This window comes from Bombyx mori, chromosome 5 (genome assembly GCF_030269925.1).
Source record: "Bombyx mori chromosome 5, ASM3026992v2".
Lineage (NCBI taxonomy): Eukaryota > Metazoa > Arthropoda > Insecta > Lepidoptera > Bombycidae > Bombyx > Bombyx mori.
In genome coordinates, this window is record NC_085111.1 from 4,564,289 (window position 1) to 4,585,100 (window position 20,812).

The 20,812-nt window shown below is 33.8% G+C and overlaps 3 protein-coding genes and 1 non-coding gene across 10 annotated transcripts in view; 1 reads left to right on the plus strand and 3 right to left on the minus strand.

Annotated features, from left to right (window-relative positions):
* Mef2 (myocyte enhancing factor 2) overlaps positions 1–3,487 on the plus strand; it is a gene marked incomplete at its 5' end in the record, with an annotated part of 86,757 nt that extends 83,270 nt beyond the window's left edge. Inside the window, 2 exon segments of one of the 2 annotated variants that reach the window (NM_001043440.1) lie at positions 1,284–1,459; positions 2,629–3,487. In NM_001043440.1, the coding sequence (NP_001036905.1) occupies positions 1,284–1,459; positions 2,629–2,753 (301 nt within the window). In that variant the 3' untranslated portion in view covers positions 2,754–3,487. 2 annotated transcript variants of the gene reach the window in all.
* TRNAH-GUG (transfer RNA histidin (anticodon GUG)) lies at positions 181–252 on the minus strand. The gene has a single exon. It is a non-coding gene; the product is annotated as a tRNA-His (tRNA).
* A 4,673-nt stretch (positions 3,488–8,160) lies between the features above and the next one.
* Positions 8,161–15,022, minus strand: LOC101740564 (ionotropic receptor 21a). Its single transcript, XM_062668484.1, has 9 exons — positions 14,300–15,022; positions 13,347–13,543; positions 12,731–12,862; positions 12,485–12,646; positions 12,168–12,409; positions 11,161–11,301; positions 10,715–10,910; positions 10,163–10,361; positions 8,161–10,003 (listed from the first exon to the last, which is right to left on the minus strand). Exons 1-9 carry the CDS (start codon positions 15,020–15,022, stop codon positions 9,464–9,466), a joined length of 2,532 nt encoding a protein of 843 aa, XP_062524468.1. The 3' UTR covers positions 8,161–9,463.
* Positions 15,023–15,944: 922 nt separating this feature from the next.
* Positions 15,945–20,812, minus strand: part of LOC101740429 (uncharacterized) — a 129,361-nt gene continuing 124,493 nt past the window's right edge. For 4 of the 6 annotated variants that reach the window (XM_062668564.1, XM_038010926.2, XM_062668563.1 and 1 more), the window contains 7 exons: positions 20,266–20,361; positions 19,881–20,074; positions 18,947–19,172; positions 18,413–18,705; positions 18,152–18,296; positions 17,736–17,934; positions 15,945–17,438 (listed from right to left, as the gene is read on the minus strand). In XM_062668564.1, the coding sequence (XP_062524548.1) occupies positions 17,280–17,438; positions 17,736–17,934; positions 18,152–18,296; positions 18,413–18,705; positions 18,947–19,172; positions 19,881–20,074; positions 20,266–20,361 (1,312 nt within the window). In that variant the 3' untranslated portion in view covers positions 15,945–17,279. Of the gene's footprint in view, positions 17,439–17,735; positions 17,935–18,151; positions 18,297–18,412; positions 18,706–18,946; positions 19,173–19,375; positions 19,602–19,880; positions 20,075–20,265; positions 20,362–20,812 lie in introns of all 6 variants that reach the window. The other 2 variants (XM_062668565.1, XM_062668561.1) reach the window with 1 other exon arrangement.

Here is a 20,812-nt window from a genome sequence, read left to right on the forward strand (position 1 = left end):
GGTGGGCTGTGAGCTCGTCCACCCATCTAGCAATAAAAAAAAACATAACGATAATTCATTACAAAAATAAATTGGAAATAAAACTGTTAATATATAATATAACGTAAATTTTCACAAAATAATACGCACAACTTACGTAAATTAAAAAAATAACGCTTCGCCATGACAGTGTAAATTCACTGCCGTGACCAGGATTCGAACCTGGGTTACTACGGCCACAACGTAGGGTCCTAACCACTAGACGATCACGGCTATCGAAACAAGTGTGAGATTAGCTGAAAATTACGTATACAAAATGTAATTACTGCGTTCCAAGTAAAGTTAGCGTTTCATTGAAAAAATTAACAATAGAAGCAATTTAGAATTGGAATCGTTTTATAGACTTTTTTGTTTTTCATCTTTTATTAAATAAATGTTTTTGTTGTTATCTTGATAGTGATTAAATAAAACACAAATAAATTATGGTTGCTTATTTAGAAGTTAATGCTATGAGTAAGTTTATGAATGTATGTAAAAGTGATGTAGTTTTAAACTCAAAAGTATATTTATGAAACACAAAATTAATTGAATAAAATACAAACTTTTATATGTATTTAGGAAAACGTTTATATGTATTTGGGGAATGTTATGAATTATTTATTTTATGTCGAACACAAACAAGTTCAAGTTTAAGCTAATGCGTTATTCATAATACTAAAAATAAATAGGAATTGTAATTAATCAGGTTTTCTGTAACAGCAGATTAAAATTTCACGGCTTTGGCAGTAACACGTTTCACAGTGAAAGTATTGAGGACCACACTCAACCGAATTAATCCGATGTCTATTCTACGATATTCGTTAAAACTATTCGTGTGGACTCGCAAGAGGTCCTACCACCAGTAATAACGCAAATTATAATTTTGCGGGTTTGATTTTTATTACACGAGGTTATTCCTTCACCGTGGAAGTCAATCGTGAACGTTAGTGAAGTACGTATTTCATTAGAAAAATTGGTACCTACCCGCCTGCGGGATTCGAACCCCGTTGCATCGCTTGATACGAATACACCTGACGTCTTATCCTTTAGTCCACGACGACCTCAAACTAACAAACACAAACATTGCACAGTGTGAAAATATCTTATTTATGAAATTTAAATTTATAATCTGATTCTTCTGATTGTTTCTCTTTTATTACTGAAGTGTAATTATTCGAGGCCTGATTTATAATATATGGTTATTGTTTCCGTAAAAACAATTGGTCGTTGGTCGTCATTGATTAAATCAATCGTTTGGAATACAGTGGCAGCCTGCCGGTATTGGGTGGTGGGGGAACTCCTCCACCGGCCGCGTCACCAAGCAATGTGAAGATCAAAGCGGAACCAGTATCGCCGCCACGCGCACCAGATCACTTGCATCGCGGCCCTCCTCCTGCCAGCGTACCACAGCCCGCACATCAAATGCCAGGAGTCATTGATGGTGAGAGTCTTTAGACAGGATTAGTTTCCTTTTTTTGTATTTTCAGGGACTGACAAGAGAACTTGTCTTTATAGGAGGAGGATATCCATATGAGGCCTAAGAATAGTTTTTATCGATAGACAATAGTTCAATTTTTGTTTTATCATTAACTTCTTTCACCAGACCGGCCGCTGCTCTCGGAACAAAACAATTGCAAAGGGATTAGAAATACAAAAAGACGATGATATCTTTTTGGATTCGGTTATTATATTCGAATATTTCTAAATACTAAATATATCTAGAATATGATAGGTGTATAAGAAGCGGCAATTGAGACGGTAAAACCCTTCAAAATGTACGTTTTGAAATTGTGCTTCACACAGCAGTAGCACTGAGCTGTGTCAAGTATTAAAGTAAATTAAAGTTAGTAAGTAGTTAGTAAAAAAAACTTAGTAATGCAGATTTTGTTGTAGTATAGTCATCACGTCCTTACGGATCCATCAGATCCAATAACCTTTGCATTAGATGCCTTCAGCTCTAATACTAGGGGCAGGCTTAGGGACCCCGGTAACCGTACTCGTCGAACTCGACAAAGAGGTCGACGTGCAACCTAACCCATGCATCAGCCCGCTGAGTTTCTCGCCGGATCTTCTCAGCGGGTCGCGATTCCGATCCGGTAGTAGATTCATTCGCGAAACAATTGCTCTTGAGTTGTTAGGTCTCCTTCGGAGGCGCTCGGGCAGTTGTTAGCAAATCCCACCCCTCCTGGCTGAGCCTTTGCTCGTCCTGGTGAAACTGGAAAGGCCTTCGGGCCACCAGTAATCCTTCAATCATAAAAAAAAAAAAAGTGTAGTCATATTTCAGGATTCTCTACACCACCCTTGGTTGACTGGTAGAGAATGCCTCAGGCATTAAGTCCGCCATTGTACTTCTGTGCATTAAGTTGAATAAATAAATAAATATTTTATTTACATTTGAAAAATATTTAATATATTTTCTAATTTGTTTTCGATTTTCAAGATATATGAAGATTAATAATGTCTTGAAAATAAATTCCTCATATTCGTGAAACTACATTCCTAATTCAGTCGTGGGTAATTGAAAACGCCTAGAAAGACCGCCTAAATAATCTATTAACATGTCTCAAATTACTAGTCCAACTTCTCTTACAACGGATCGTTTACTTGCAGGCTCAGTTTCGTCTAGTAACATGGGCTCGCCGGCAGGCCAAGACATGAGGCACTCCAACGCCGTTGCGCTTGACTACGAGCAGCCCCATACCAAGCGGCCGCGGATCGAGGGTTGGGCCACATAGCTAGGCTATGAGGCCTTCGGTCCCTACCCGAGGCCCCTCCACCCGCACTGCTAAGCGAGACCGCACGAGACCGCACGAGTCCGCACGCGGCCGCACGAGGCCAACGGCGCCGCACACCGGCCCGCGAACATAACTCATACACTAAACGGTGCTGGATCGAACACAGCGTACTCTTATACAGAAAGGTGCATCTAAACTGAAGGTGCTTTTGATGGCACGGTGAGAAATCAAACATGGACCTCTTACGAGACTTTTCATTGGCTCATCCAAAAATGGGCGTGACCCATCACAGATCTTTGAGATCGAATGTTAAATGTTCAAGTTTACACTATTTAATAATACGTAATTAATGTTAAATTGCACGCGCGATTACACTCGTATAAATAAATAAATGTTAAAAATTATTAAGTACAATAATGCTAGTTGCAACCCTTCAGAACAATTTTGAACTGTTTAATATATTATGTATTAGATATTTCTCCTGTAATTCCCTTGTACATAGTTGTCATTAAATGTGCAATCCGTGCCATTGTTTGTTTAGCTTAAAGTTAGTCAATCTAATTATAGTAACTGTTTATACAATAAATTGCACTAGAATACGGTTCGGAGTTAGTAACGCATCAGCCGGCGGAGTTGTGTGTTGTGTCACGTGACGGACTGTAACATTCTATCAGTGCGTTGAAGACTTATACAAGCGACTGTTGACTTTGTGTTAGTGTTTTAAAAAAAAAAAAGTTTTTTGTGCCATTTTAAAGATATAAATATAGTGTGACATCCGAACTTGAATCTTTTGTAAATGTAGCGTAGTATCATCACAGATAATGTATTGTATAATAAATCTACTATAATAATATCTATTGACATATTTATACACATGAGAATCATAATGATATTTACATAATATGTATACACGTCCTATTAGGAACGAATGTTATGTAAGTGTAAGTAATTTTAGCTAGAGATGAGAATGTAATGGTACCACACGAAGCTTTAAGATTTCTTATGATAACACTTGCACTTTAAGCAGATTTTTAAGGAAACAGTTATGATGTATGAATTTAGAGGCCCTTGACAAAGTATATTCATCACTTCGTGGATGCTGTCACCAGCTGTCTAGAACTGTGGGAAAGTAACGGATCTAATTCATACTTGTGAAGTCGTAAATCAGTAGTTGCACAACCCTAATGTTTCGAGCTTATTATTGGCCGAAGTTATAGTTGATCTCCGAAGTCTTTATCGTATCTGCCCAATTGCAAAGTCAATTTATGATACCTATCGTAAAACTCGTAACGTACTTCTTAAGTAAATTAAGGTTTAGTGTCCACGATGTATAGGAACAAATTTATTGTTTAGAAAATTTTATTTTGTTAATGTGATCTGAAGATTTGTATATTTTCAGTTTCTACTTAATCTGTAATTGTAAATCACAGCTTTAAACGCACATACAAATTAAAATTATATAACAATGAATATAGAATATTTTGATACGGCACTATATGAAACACGTCCTGCTATATATTTTTGGAAGATGTTATCAAAAATAACAGCTTAGCTGAAGAAAATTTACACAAACCCAATACTTATAAATGTCATTCTTCTAGATTCATCTTCATCGTTCTAGATTCATCTTTGTCGTTTTGTACTTAGAACTAATGTTGCGAACTTGTTATCCTGCCTTGGATGAGAATAGTAGTCCAAATGAGGGATTTATCAAACTCATTTATCTTAACTACTGTCAATAAATTTCAATAAAATATAATTTAAATACTTTCAATAATACCAAATTATTATAGACCCTAAAACGATAAAGCGGAATTCTAAGAATTAATTATATTCTCTAAAAAAACACTTTTTTTTTTAAATCCAAGAACGTACAGGAAACTTGAGTATCCGTTTCAAAATTGACTTCTAACTTCATAACTATGCCGCACTACGTAGATCAAATAATAAAAAGTCTGTCGAAATATATGCCATATGTTTGTTTATTGGATGCACTGTTTTACTCTGTGTCACATAAATGCATAATATCCCCGTTGCAACATTTTCGCCAAACGAATGACGTTTTCCATCTTGACAAGCCACACAAGTTGGCCTTGTGGTTCCATGGAGCGGAAACATAAGAACTAAAGCATAGCCATGTAACCATAATATTATTATGCTGATTCGATATAAAACATTATAACTAACTATATGAATCTTTGTTCTGGGGCCGTATTGTCCAAATTTAAGTCGATCCTAAAACGATTTTGGATTTATAAAAATTGAATTCCGATCACAATCCCTTTATCTTGAATTTCCCAGAAGTCGCTAAGAGTTGAAATCTTGGATTCTGATACATAAGTTTTATTTTTATTTACCAAAATCCCGTTATAATTCTAGAATTGTACAGGTAAATGAAAATGGGATTTAATTTGTTGCATTCTAAACAGAAATAAAGCCCATTCACACTATTCAATGTAAAAGTCAAAAACTATTCGCTGAAAAAACACGATTCTAGATTTATAAAAATTTAATTCCGATCAAAATCACAATCCCTTTATCTTGAATTTCCCAGAAGTCGCTAAGATTTGAAACCTTGGATTCTGATACATAAGTTTTATTTTTGTTTTTCAAAATCAGTTATTTTCCAAAATCCCTTATAATTCTTGAATTATACAGGTATAAATAAAAATGGAATTTAATTTGCTGCGTTCTAAACAGAAATAAACCGCATTCACACTATAGGTATTCAATGTGAAAGTCATAAACTATTCGGTGAAAAAATAACGCATTCGGCTGCAATTGTACTAACTATCCGATAAGAATTATAAAATAATTTTTACCGCATTATTAAGTTTAACGTGCTGTCAGCTTCAGTTAAAGTTAGACAATACGACCGCTTTAGTCATTGAATATCACAACGTAACTATTCTGTCCCCTCATATCATCTCACTGTAGATGCCTTACTCACAGTGCCTAAATATACCATATTATACCAAATTTGTACGATAACATTTTGATTTAATATTTTTTCACATCCTGATAAATATAAGTATTTTGAAGATGTTAAACTTACGACCGTACAACGTAGATTGTAGGTAAATATTTATCACCTTCACATGTAAGTAGCCATTTTATATGTCTCGGAAAAGTAAAGCTGCGGTCGTATGTAATTATACCACGTTTCGGAGCAGTGAAACTGTCTTGTGTGGTTGATTGTAAAAAATAATTGTTAAGTAAATCAATATATATTATAGACGTAATGTTAGGTACTTCAAATCACACTAACAAAATTTTGGATAGTGAATTGTGTGTTGGTTAAATTTGTACAGGGAAGTTAACCAGTTTCAATGTTCAAAAGTCTGAACGCGTTAGATGATGAAATATCAAATGTATTTTCGCATTGTATAAGTACACGATTAGTTTGTAAAATGAATTAATATTTTACTACCCGAGCATAATAATGTTAACCTGTTTTTAGGGAACTGTAAAACTTAAAATACAATTTAATGTTTAGGATTATTATTGTTGATGTGATATGTATAACTTCACTGTTGTAAACGTTAGGCCCGTCGCTTACGTCATAAAATATATTAACAGAAGCATTATTTGACAGCAGACTCGTTTTATGAACGTTGATGTTGTATATTTCTTAATGTTATGTAGATGAATGTGTTATATAGTGTATACTGTACACAGTATAGTGTAAGCAAACGGTCAATGATGTTTTTGAAGACGTAATTACTCGTAGCTTCGTCCACGTTCAGAATAAGGATGTATTCTATGATTCTGTGGACATAGGGCAGATAGTAGTGACAAAATTGCAAATGCTCAGCATGCGTAATTTAGATTTGAATAAAATCACGTATTTCGAAGTTTAAAAACGATTTACTGAATTAGAAGAGCATTGTCAAAATTAACTTCTCAATTTTAATTTCACACTAAACCTTTATTGATTTTGTATTATCATTATTTGTCTAATGATCACAAATTTGATCGTATATATTTTAGACGCAACATAAAATACCTACCATTTAAAAGAAACCTTTTATGAAAGCAACATCGAAATTAGTTTTAGCATGACATAGCAATTAATATCTTAAAGATGGGTATAAAGATGAATGTGTGGGAAATTCTCACTGTCTCTTTGCTCGGACTGTTATTCTCTATCTTTTCTATTTTTGAAATTTTCTCTATACCACCGGGCTAAAAAGGTTTCTTTCTAACTTAGATATTATAAACAGTTAAAAAATCTTTATTATAAGTTATGGAAAAGAAAAAGATAATTCGTATTGACATCCCAAATGTCATTATTACTGTTTCTGACATTGTTAATTGGATAACACGAGGACCTGTTTTCAAATGTTTTAAATTCGCGTTAGTCGTTTGGTGGTTTGTTCCTAAAAACACTTCATTGTGGTTATGTTATGTGCTTGTAATGAATTTGCTCAATCGTGTTTGGTTGGCGATGAAGCGATCACCTTGTTTCTTGTTGTCTAAATTATATCAGTTGTAGGTATATAATATAATTATGAAGAGAAATGAAAAAGGAAATATTACTTTCAATGATGTAGAGATAAATTGAATTCTTAAGAGATAAAAGTTTTATTGAAAGTCCTTAATCTAATTAAATCTAATTGGTGTGAATAGGAACAATAAAATAATTTGATAAAACCATTTGCATGAGTTGCATAACGTATTTTCAAATTGTTTATGTTGTTCAATATTTACCAGAATTAAGTCAGATTGCACTATTGATTATAATAATTAAGATTGATTATTTTGCACAAATTAGTATTCGGATTATTCATGTACTCTAAAATAAATTCAAAACTATACATTTGCAAAAAAATATATATTATATACGAAAATGCAATATTAAATTTTGCACAGCGGAATAATATTATGTAATGTTGTAATGAAAATAAATATTTTGTATAAATTAAACAGTTAAGCTGGTATTGGGAGCATTATTTCCGAGGTTGTGAACTTTGCTATCGGGAATGATTTCATTTGTAATTAATTAAATTTCTATTTTATATTATATTAATTAATCGTTTATTGACGCACAACGGTGTTGTGTGTTTGTGTAAAAAGAGTTTGCTTTGTTTGTTTTTAGGTATATACATAATATTAAATAATTCGACCTGTACGTATCCAGCTGTGTGACAATAGCAAAGCTGTAATTTTGTAATCTAGTTCGTTGCATTTAATGAAAATGTAGTCGTAAGTATGAGAGTATCATTGTAACAATAACTTAAATCACATTAGAATTTTTACGTTGTTTTGTATGTACCCCTCTCCGCGTTTGCTATTGCACCAGTCGATTACACCCTAATAGTATAGGAATATGATACATATCCTTTTGAATACTCAAATTAAAATCAAATTCGTTTCTGTCTTAACACTTGTGCAATACATATGTAACAAATTGGTTAGGTAGATACTTAGGAATACGAGCGTTTGAGTTTACAATAAAAATGAGAAATCTGTTGTATTTTATTCGATATTTTTACTATCATCGGGTGACCGATGTTTTAAGTCATAATATTATTTTTAAGTTAAGGCCGGGCCAAATACTGCATCTATTTAGGTCTAATGGCGTCTGTATTTGCGTTGAAACAATTGTCTGTCGTGTGTATAAAATAAAAGATTGTTTGATGAATGCAGAACATCTCAGTGGCTGAATGGAATATTAATGTTAATCGACAGTGTTAGAAAAATTGTTATAAATTATTTTCATGACTGTTCGAAGAATAATAAAGAGTTGGATGTCAGTTTTGTATTTTATTTAAACTTTTACAAAACATAAGAGAATATTAAGTAGATAAGTAGATTAAAAATCGTCGTGGCCTAAAGAATAAGACGTACAGTGTATGGAGCGATGCGATTATACCGGCTTTCGGTATACTGTTTTCAACATATACTACGTACTATACAGGTGTCGATTTAAAAAAAACTTTCTTGGCTGTAAGTGCATTTTCGTAATGTGCCACAATGCTCTGGAAAACTATTCACAAATTAAAACATATCGTATCACTGATATGATGATAATCATCCATAAACATCATTTGTTGTTTTCATTTCAATTGTATCCATTATCTATTATCTCCAATTAAAGTTAAAACGATAATTCTCTTAAGTAAACCGGCTCAACTACACGATTATCACCACAAGTCACCAGGGAATTGTGTCACATTTAAAATTTTTTATTTATTGCTTACATGGGTGGACGAGCTCACAGCCCTCCTGGTGCTAAGTGGTTACTGGAGCCCATAGAAATCTACAACGTAAATGCGCCACCCACCTTGAGATATAAGTTCAAAGATCTCAAGTATAGTGTTACAACGGCTGCCCCACCCTTCAAACCGAAACGCATTACTGCTTCACCGCAGAAATAGTCAGGGTGGTGGTATCTACCCGCGCGGACTCACAAGAGGTCCTACCACTAGTAAAACATATAAAAAATACTCATAATACCCGCCTGTTTCTAAAGTTAATATACATAAAACATAACATAACATAAAAACATAATTAAATAATTAATTTTATATTTGAAACAACATTCCCCGATGGCAAGACGTGTTGGGGATGCACCAATGGCCGGTCTTGTTTTCTAAATTGACAAGGGTTGTTGTTTTAGCTTGTATTAACCAATAAAATACTGCTTATATATTTAAAAATTCGAAGGAAGCCTCGTCGATCTGCGAATCCGAATTAGTCTCTGCAATTTATTTAACAGCATCCCCAAAAGCATTATTCGACGCAGTACTTTGCCGAGTTTCAAGAACAACATCCTGACAATTATTTAAAGCAGCACCACGTCTCCTCAGATCTCTTTCGAATATTTCCTTCACTTCTTTCTCCAAATCGACTGAACTAGATCTTCTAGAATCCCATTCAGAGGTAAATTGCTTATGAATTTCTATACTTTCTTCTGTTACATTTATAATTTGTCCGTCTAAGGATTCATTAGAACCAGGGCTAGTAGATCTTGAACAAAAATGGAGAACACTTTCTGTCTCTGTTTTAAAATCTTTGCTGTCAGTTGGTGGCATATTTATTGAATCTTCTTTGGTACTAGAATTTACAAGCGTGTTTTTCTTCTTTCTGAATCTACATAGCTTAGAGAATCCGCCAATCCATTCGGATATAAGTGCCGTTGCTGCTATGAGGAAGCCTGCTGCTAATAGTAAGAACATGCCTTGAGTGTCTTCTAAGGTCAATCCTTTCTCCTCAGCTGCAGATACTTTCAAAGAACCTCCAACTGCCTATGTTTGAACAACGATTTATTTTATTAAATAATAATAAAGTGCAATATTTTATTTTACTACCGGTCAAATTTAAGGAACATTTTATCTCAAATGTCTCAATAATATCTGTGAGCTACCAATATACCTATTCAAGAAGAAAATAGGTGAATCACTCACAGAAAGTAATTTCCCATTACTGCTTCTTTGCATTTCCCAACGGACTTCGTCTACTATTTTATCTACTATGCCACTTTGTACCATCCTTCTTAGGTCATTATTCAGTTTGGCTGTATACAAGGAATTATTTGGAAATCCAATAGTAACTCCAAATGGTACAAAACATTCATTAGAAATGTGAAGGACGGCTCTTTTTGATCTAGAATTATTACAAAACATTATTAGTTGTTTCATATTAGATTCTAGGATTATTCATTCTTATACTATATTTAAACTTTTTATTTCACTTTGTCTATTAAATTAGAGTGCAAAAGATGCTCATTTTTTCAACGCAGAATATTATATTTCAATCAAATCCCAGGTAAAGTTGATAATTGTAACAAATTGAAAATCTTCATTTATATTCGTTGCCGATTATCAGAATTTATAGAATCACTGGTCAGAAGCTTAGTCATAGCACAGTTCTTATAGAAATAAATGAGCCAAAACAAGTATTCTACCACCTACAGTGAACAGTTGAGTATCACATTTGCACAGCATCGGAATACATACGTGGTTTTCGTAAAATTAGATTGCACAATATATTCGAGTTCAGCTTTTGATCCCAAAAAGGCGTACGGCCAAAAGAATGCTTTGGTCGTGTTCATGATTCCAGCCTCGACATTGGGTACTAACTCCAATTTCTTCAAGAGCTTATTTGTATTAGGATCTGATGAGTTGAGGAACCATCTTTCCCAGCCACCCCGATCTAAAAGACAATAAATAAAATATATTCTACATACTTACTCGTACTCTAGTCCATTATAACGTAATTAATACCCTCTTAACATTTTTTTTTGTAGTGCCTATCATTAGCGTTCCTTCTAGTAAAATTTATAACTCTTTTATTTCGTAATAATAAAATAGCATTATATTTATATACACATGTTAACGTGGAAATTTAACACTTATCTTCAAAATGTCAACTTATAAATGAAATACTACGTTTCTTCACATACCTAAAGTCCCCACTCTGTAAAAACCCGCTAGTAATTGGTGAATAGTATCAACAGTCTCCGGGAACATTGGCAACGTTACAAATGCTATAATGGAGCCAGTGTAACAACTTGTAATAATTATTGTAAAAATCCAGTACCATCCTAAAATAATAACATGGAAAAATTTTACCAATTTCTTCCAGTGAATTCATAAAGTTATTTGTACTTCTACGCATCTTTGCTCGCCCAATGTATGTATGTATAGTTACATATGTATTGTAAATCATGCTATTCTTCCATGAGTCAGTAAAATCATCACATTATTTACATATCTGTAGTTTATGTATTTAGATCCTATAAGTATAAATATCTGTTGTACATAGAAAAATTATTTACGAATTCACTTCAACTGGGTCAGTGAACCTTCAATATTTTAAAATTGGGGCTTAACCACACGTTTGAATGGCCCCCATTCAGGGGGAGGGTGAATCACATCAGTTTTGCTTATTACTAAGCAAGTATTTAAAAACATTAGTCTGTGAGCTTAGCACTCCATTTCTTATATTGTTACGTCGATAAGAGTAACGCAGTCTATTGCCGAATTGCCGAACGAATATCGAAGGTACTAGTAAAATCGAGAAGTACAACGCCATCTATTTTCGGATTGCAGAAACACACATTGAAGCTACTCGACTTGCCCAGAATATACTCGAAAAATCTAGGGATCTCGTGTTGACTATAAAAGCGTTGCAGAGATGGCACGCAGTCAGTCAGTAATCGGAACTACTCGAAGCGAAACAGCGAACGGATCACCTGAAGCGAAGCATAAGAAGTGAATTGAGAATTTTAAGGTGTTCGTTAAGTGTTCTAAGTACAGTTTTAATTTATACTTCGGTAGAATTTTTATTTATCCCAAACCCCAGCGCGCAACAATATTATAATAATTTAATTATAATTTTAATTTTATTTATATAGGTAAAGAAAATTAAAATTATAGATATAACTAGAACAAACAAAACATTTCTTACCAATGAGTAATCTAGTAGTGATCTTGTCGGTTTTACTCCATGAATTTCTGCCGAGGAACGTAAAGCAATTTGTAAAGGTACCAAAGACATACCAAAACATGTTTTCTATTTCGCCACTATTATTAATCAGATGTCTCAGGGTATGCTTATCAGAAAAAGCCAAAGGAAACATACCAAACAGGTATGTTAATGTTAAAGCAACCCAGACATGCCAATGGAAAGGACCAAGAATCGCCTGGTACCTAAAATTATATTTGTTTTGTAAATACAAACGAAATGAAGCTATTGAAAATTGAATAAAAACTATTAAGAGATACCGTGGCAAAGCTGTGGACATAAGTGTAATAAAAACAGCACAATCTTGAGAATGCGCAAATGTGACATCCATTTCTCTGGTTCTATCTATAGTGAGATACATTCCAGCTACACCAATATCTGCCCGACCTTTGGCTATTTCTTTGGCAACAGCATCACCTGACCTGGTCAATGAAAGGATACTACGTAAAAGTTTGATCACTTTGCATTCAACATCAATCAGCGTTATAAAATTTAAAGTAACTCACCCTAAATGAAGTTCTTGAGGCTCTACAATTTCTATAGAAAAATTGTTTTTCTCGGCTAGTAAATGTAACAACCTTATTTCAATTCCATCCCAAACAACTCTTGGATTTCCACCATCGAGATCAGATTTTATTCTATAAATTTTTTTATAAAAAATTCTTTGAGCTTACTAATTTTGCGAATTATCTAATATATAAAATTCTCGTGTCACACTGTTCGTTTCCATACTCCTCCGAAACTGCTTGACCGATTTTCATGAAATTTTTTATGCACATTCAGTAAGCCTGAGAATCGGCTACTATCTATTTTTCATACCACTAAGTGATTAGGGTTGTCCACCCCTAACATATTTTTTTTTATTTGGACTTTTTTTTTGTTATAATGAGGTATTATGTGGTTGAATGAGGTTTTGTTATTTTTATTATATTATTATATTCCCTCACCGTTCACAGCACTACATACCTCTTTCACTCATTTACCACATCCTTACACACTTACAATAAGTTAGTTTTTTCTTCTACACTAGAAATTCCCTAGAAATCTTATATATGGCAAAACAATGTTTGCCGGGTCAGCTAGTAATTTAGTATAATTATAAATTATTAATGCTCATTTTACCTTCTAAAAACGAAAGGTGGTTGATTGGCTGCAGCTACGACGACTCTATGTCCCGCATACCCTCCTGTCATTTTTGGTGGAAACAAATTTACATTCCTCGAAAACTTTCCATGAGACCAAGAATTGAGAACGACAGGCTTACTTGCACCCAATCCGTCCGTGTATAATTTATGAGTGTATAATATATACGGTGATTCCTAGACATGTGTACAAATATGTATGATTAGTAAGGATAGTTTTGGTATGTATAATAATATTATCTACCCAAGGTACCATTTAGTTTATAATATTATTATGTAAGATATCAGGTAAAGTTACGATCAGTCGATCATGATCATCATAATACTAATGCATTAGTCAGCTCAGTTCCAAAATTATAACAAATTAAATTATTATTACTTCCAACCTTTACTACGGTAATACATGCTGCGCTATTCTATTTACATAAAATTTCTTGTATTTAGATTTTATAATATCAAAAAAATTGTTTCTTTTTCACAAAACTAAGAGGTCTAATTTATTGGGAACAAATAATCAAAGTTTCAGTACATATCACCTTCAAAATTAAATATTTATTTCTTTTATTTCTTTAGCTTTCTAATATATATTTCTTTTTTTTACATTTGAAACTCTTCGAGACTTTTTTCTCCTCAATACTTGAACCCTAACTACAATTACATTTATTTGTTCAATGATCTTGCGATTGCTAACCGTCACGTTAGTTAATTTGTACCTTAACTTAATCCAAATAAATATTAATTGTTTTAACGGACCGTTTCTGAGAAAAAGGGGTAATGAAAGGGGTCGCTATACTATTCCGTCACGGCCCACCTGACGTTAAGTGGTTTTGGTCTAAATATATCGGCTCTCCCACCCTTTAAAGCGGAAAGCATTGATAGAAAATTTGTAGATGTATATTTTTATTCAGAACTTTAATAAATAAATTAACTTACTATAGTTGAATCATCGTCTTCTTTGAAACTCTGTCCGATGACTACTAAATTGATAAATCCTCTTGAAAATGAACTAGATAAGAATTCATGTACCGCCCATTGCGAAGATCTAGCGACTACAACAACTTTGCTCTCCGACTGTTTGCCTAAAACTTTTGCGCTGACTTTTACATCAGAGAGAAAAATTATGAAATGCAAACACTCCCGAACAGGCTGCAGTAGTTTCGGTTCTTGTAATTGACTGTGTTCATTGATGTATCCATGGACAAACGATACCGGAAAGTTTCTAAGTAAATTTTGAAACAAATAACTTTCCTTCAGTTTAATTTGACTATCGTATAATATAACCGGCGTACATTCATTGAGGTAGGTCAGAGTTATGTTCTGTATCAGTTTTATTAACGACGGCGTTTGATCAAAGACACTGCTCCTATTTAAGAAGCGCTCATACCATAACTCCTCTCTGGTCTTCGGATGTCCGTGAAACACTGGATCGACGGCTCTTTTAGATTTAACATTTTTGATTCGATTACCAAAATGTAAGTCACTTTCATAGTGATAAGCGAAATCATTATGTTCTTTTATAATTGACGTAATTTTTTTGTTCCACAATAAATTCCGCGATGCGTTTTTAAGAAGAGATTCTGAATGATAAGAAATTATTTCTTGGCTTGAAATGATATAAAAAATGAACAGAAGACCGTACAAACTTCTCCTATCCATGACTTAGACGAGTGAACAGAATAAAAAGCGATGTTCTTATATAAGTTTATTTTTGACCGTGATCTTTGAAAATTTGCCGAGTTCGATCAGGTGCGGTGATTGAAATTTCATTTTTCATGACCAATATCTGGTTGATGGCGGTCACGGTCGAACGAAATGAACGAATCAAATATAAAAGAATTTTGATAGAATTTTATAACAGAATCCAATGTGAAAACTAAGTATCGATTTTTGTGTAAAATAATTTGATCTATTAAGATTATATTGTGTGAAGAAAGCTATACGTGTTATTTATTATAATACTCTATAGGTATTTATTTATGTAATCATAGTTGATTAATGAAAACTAAATGATTTAATCTCCCACATTGACAATGAAATATTGACTTTAATTGGTTAATAAAAATTGCGAAAACCGAAGAAGATGACAAATTATGAAGGTACGGTACATTCACTTATTATATTTTTGTTCAAAATTTACTTTAAAAGTCGTACGCTGAATGAGTACAGTAGAGAGTGCATATGCTTTATTGTAAGTACAAATTTATTTATTTATTTTATGCTTAGTTGGGTGGACGAGCTCACGGACCACCTGTGCTTACCAGAGCCCATAGACATCTACAACGTGAATGCCTTGAGATATGAGTTCCAAGGACTCCGTTTTTATAGTACAACGGCTGCATCACCCAAATCCATCCATCCATCAGGTTATAAGTACATAGGTGTTTCATTAGAAAAATGGTACCTGCCTGCGGGATTCGAACACCGTTGCATCGTCTAGTACGAACTTACCGGGCGTCTTATCCTTTAGGCCACGAGGGCTTCAAAGGATTGATTTCGGAGCCTTCCCTGGATGATTCGTACTCTTGCGCATTTCTAAGCATAGAAAATAGTTCTAATAGGAGTAGAAAAAAAAACAATATTTATATAATTATAGCATTTATTTTTTTAGCACTGTTCACATATCTCCTCCTATGGTCCTCTTAAATAGGTATTATGCCAAAAACGAAGTATGATAAATATACGAAATATATTCAAAACAGTAATTTTGACGAGATTTTAAAAAAAATGTAAACTACCAATTTTAAATAATATTCTTTAAATATTTACATTAAATTTACTTATAAATACTAATAGATATTTTTAAATAATGTCAATGCAAGCGCTTCTTATAACTTTGATTGCAATAGCAAACCAAAACATTACTAATGCGAGAATTGAATTGAATTGAAAACATTATTCATAATTTGTGTCATTAGACATATTATGTGCTTAAAATTACGTCATTATTGTATAGTGTATGTTTAAAAAAAATTATTTGACATTATTATGGAATGTGATGTTTGATTATTGTTATCATTTTTGTATCTGTATACTAAAAAAGGGGGTAGATTTACATTTTTGTATTTTTAACTATATTAAAATTTTGATTCATTTGATTAAAAACATTGTTGTGATATTAATTAATTTAAAACTTTGTTTTCGTAGCTACAACAAATCGATACATTCGTATAGACATGTGCAACATCATTTGTCTACGATGTAATCAGACGTCTACACAAAGTAACAGACGAGAAAATATCAGTGGTATACAAAATGAATTTTGATTCAATATTACTCAGAGTACGAAAACATTGAAGACTTAACTACACATAATTAACCTACTAGTAAACTATACATTAACTATATTTACATTCATAAAAGGCAGTGTCAACCACAAAGCTGGCAAGATTAAAAGAACACGATACTCATAAATGGCTAGTATAAATCATCTTAAAGTTTCTAAGTAAAAAAAATAACCGGCGCTTAGCGAACTAGCACTAGATAACGAGAGTATTTTTTTGAGATAAAAAAATTTATGATTAAAGACAAATGGATATAAGTAAATTTGATTTTAGGAAGCATGGTTTACGTAAAATTGACACAATCTTCATTCGAGCTGATTGAAAACACAAAATATCACAGTTTCCAATACATTATACACGTCTTAAAAAGCACGCTGCACAAAAGTTCGGATCACAACATTCAATGGAATTGATTTACAACGAAAACATTTTTTGTTTTTATATTATTATTATTTTTGTGACCATCGAAAACTAAATGGCACTGATCTCAGGTGATAATAAAATTTCTACTGTGAAATAATTTACAAAATGAAACGATCCTTGCCTCGTTGGCTATGACATCTAATTATAAATTCATAGGATCATCATCGTCTACAAGATGCTAAATATTTCTACCTGTGTTAATGTATGGATTACTCTCCGATGTCGTTGTCGATGCGTGAAGATCTGATGCCCGTTTTACCGGTCCATGGGTACACTTCGGGACAGGGTTGACATGTTCTCATGTATCTTACTCCGGATTTGTGCCAAAGGTTGCACACTTTGGGGTTGTTGCACTTCTTCGGTCGATCCTACAGTGATATAATAGATAGTATTATAATTAGCATGCAAAATAATCTGATAAATCTATGTGTTCGACAATTTGTCTCATATAGGTTTCCGCATCGGTAATCTGATCTAAATATTCCGAAATGGCCCATTTTAATTAGTTGATGATTAAACATAAGGTATATCGAAGTATAATTCTGTGTATGTGGAAAAAGCTACTGCTTTAAGCTGAAATTTTTTAAGACTAACCGAAAGTGTTTCATATGTTAGAAAAACGAACTTGAACAATACACAGAAACAATAAATTAAGAATGAAATACCTGATAGTTGCACTGGAAAGGCTGGAAATTATTTATCCTAGAGATAGGAGTGGGATCCCTGACCCACTGTAGAGCTTGCCAGTTAGTGACTATCCACACATCCGGCATCTGGTTGATGTGATCCAAGAACATAATGAAGCCTTCCTTGTGGTGCGGCTGAGTGAACCAAGCCGCGTGATAGAATAAACCGAAAGGTGCCCTGGAATGTGATCATTAAAATTTTAAAGTGTCAGCAACATCAATCAGCACCGAAATAATAAACTACAGAAATATAATTAATTATTGAAGTCAAACTTCTAATGCGATTTCCTTTTACTTTTTTTTTTCTACTCTATCACCTGCGATCAGTCGCCAAGACTATAATTAGGTGAGCTGCGAGAGGTTATGGTTTTAAATGACTAAAATTTTATTATTACCTGTTGGTGCTATAGTGTCTATCGAAGTTCTTCAGAATCATTTTATAAACGTTTTCGGGTTCAGGTGGATTAGCGCAAGCATCACCCATGGAGCATCGGCCCCCGTTCAAGTCTTGCCACATCACCATGGGGACCTCCCAAACACCTGAAACACGACGATCATAAACAATTTAAATCCTTGGATTAAATTTCTTGCAGATTGACTTAGGCTTTTCAGGCATTATTGACTAACTAGTTAATGATCCAAAGTAATTGATTTACCTGGATAGGATTTCGTCGGACACGGTGGTATCATACAGTCGTGGAATAGTTTATAATCGAGAGTATAAGGCCAGCTGGGCGGTCTGTTTTCATACACTGGGAGAGAAGAGTCGTAAGTGAAGTTAGAATCGTACAGCATTTTGAACATTTTGTTTCCACCAACGGAAAGGAACGGCGCTCTCATTCCTCTAACATCCTCAAGTTTTACACCACCATAAGCTGCAAGAATTTCTCGTTGGCCAGCAACTTCTCTGTTCCATTTCTTTTGAGAAAATTGTTCACCAAAGCTATGGCTGAAATTTAATATAATGAGATAAATATGTATATATACTTATAATTTGTCACCAATATGAGCCCGTGCAATAAAAAAGACTACTGCTTCCTTAGGAATTTGATAAAGAAGAAGTTTTGAAGAAAAGTAATCAAAGTTTGACAGATTAGATAAGAAAAGTATAATTTGTGTTGTAAAAGTTTTCTCTACATTCGGTGCTGCTTTAATTTGTAACTGTGCCATATCTTTTTATGGTAACTTACGAAATCGTGTGTGAGGCCATCTCGTGTCCAGCAGAATAGAGGTTCTGAACTTGGCTGTAATCAGTCCATTCGTGGGAGACATAAAATGTTGCCGTAATCGGACAGCCGTTCGGGTTGACACGACCTTTCTCAAAGAGGTCAGTATACAGGCCTTTGTTCAAATCGTTGACGGAATCGTCAAATGTCAGAAGAACAATTTGCGGGACCGACTCCACCGGTAAGTCTCCTGTTGTAGTGGTAATCGTGCATGTGGTGTGTAGATTGTGCCAGGAATAGGAAATATAGAAGAGGGGGAAGGCGGAAGAGAAAATAAAAATCCATTAGTGAAAGAAACCAAAAAACAAAACAAACAAAAAAAACACGGAAAATTGTTAGTTATCCTTGAAGATTCAGTTCAGAATTCGAGTAGCTCATCTTATTTTGACTTACGAGACAGTATGTGACGCAAATTCGTGACCTTCTGCGTAAAGATTTTGTACTTGACTGTAATCGGTCCACTCGTGTGACACATAAAACGTGGCTGTTATAGGACAGCCATTTGGATTAACTCGCCCCCTTTGAAATAGTTCTTCATAGTACATTTTGTTAAGGTCATTTACTGCATCGTCGAATGTGATTAAAATCATTTGTGGAACTTCGCTGACAGGTAAATTTCCTATTTCATAAATAAATTTTAAAAACCAATACATAATATTGATATTTAATGCAATAGGGACATTATTTCATCGATTAATTGACTAAGTTATGTACTATGTTGTGACTCTGTAAAAACCATGTAAGATAACCATGTAATCAAGGATGCCCAATGTTTGGCAGATTTATTTTCCATCTCCCCAACCAAGAATTTCAGTAATAAATATAAAGTTACAGATTGTATAAACGCAATTTAAATGTTTTAATACACTTAATTTCGTATGGAAATAAAATATCTAACCTGGAATTTCCTTTCCACCGCAGTAGCAGTCTGGCAACAAACAAACGTCTTTCCTGCATTTCGCCGCTGTCTTATCCGGTGTTGGTTGAGGATAAACAGACGCTGGTCTACTGGGCGGATGGTTGTAGATGTCTACAAACTCTGTCGTTTTTGAGACAATAGCTGTGGAGGGTTTCAATGTCGGCCGGCTGCGTCTGCTCAAAAAGTGATCATTTAGTATAATCCCGAAACGATAAACTCATTTTAAACAATACCTTTTCATGTGCAACATACTAACAATGATAGTGTACAAAGCTAATTAAAAAGTGAAGCTGTATGAAAGCATGACGTGAACAAATAAAATGAATATGCATCTATTAAAAATCTAGCAGGTTTTGGTTCTAACGTTGGGGGTGTTCCTCGGTTGGGTGGCGGCAGAGGTGCATCTGATCCACTCGACGTAGAGAAATGCGCTGAACCGCGCCCACGTGTACTCGTAGGTCTGTAAACAAATTTAGCTTACATTATCTTCTTCTGAAAATATAAAGTTAGTATGCGTGATTTTTTAAAACAAAGCGAAACATACTAACATTATTATTATCTCCTTATTTTTTTAGTTATAAATCTCTTACCAATATATATGTGAATTAATAATATTTGTGATGTTGTCGTTTTTTTTTTAATTAGATGCTCGATTCTACTTTAGTAATTCATGCAAGTAGTATGCCTTAGGTTAGACGACTTACGTACAAAATAATTAATTATGTCTGTGCACTTTTAGTTACTTTAAGATGATTGCGATGAAGTGCGTATTTATAGAAGTGCACAACTACATTGAGGAACTTTCCACTTGGCTAAACTGTTTGCAAGATAATTTCTAAGTCTAAGTAACAAATTCACCATAATACAGTGCAGGAAATGGTATAAAGGTCTCGCGTCAGGAGTTAACAATT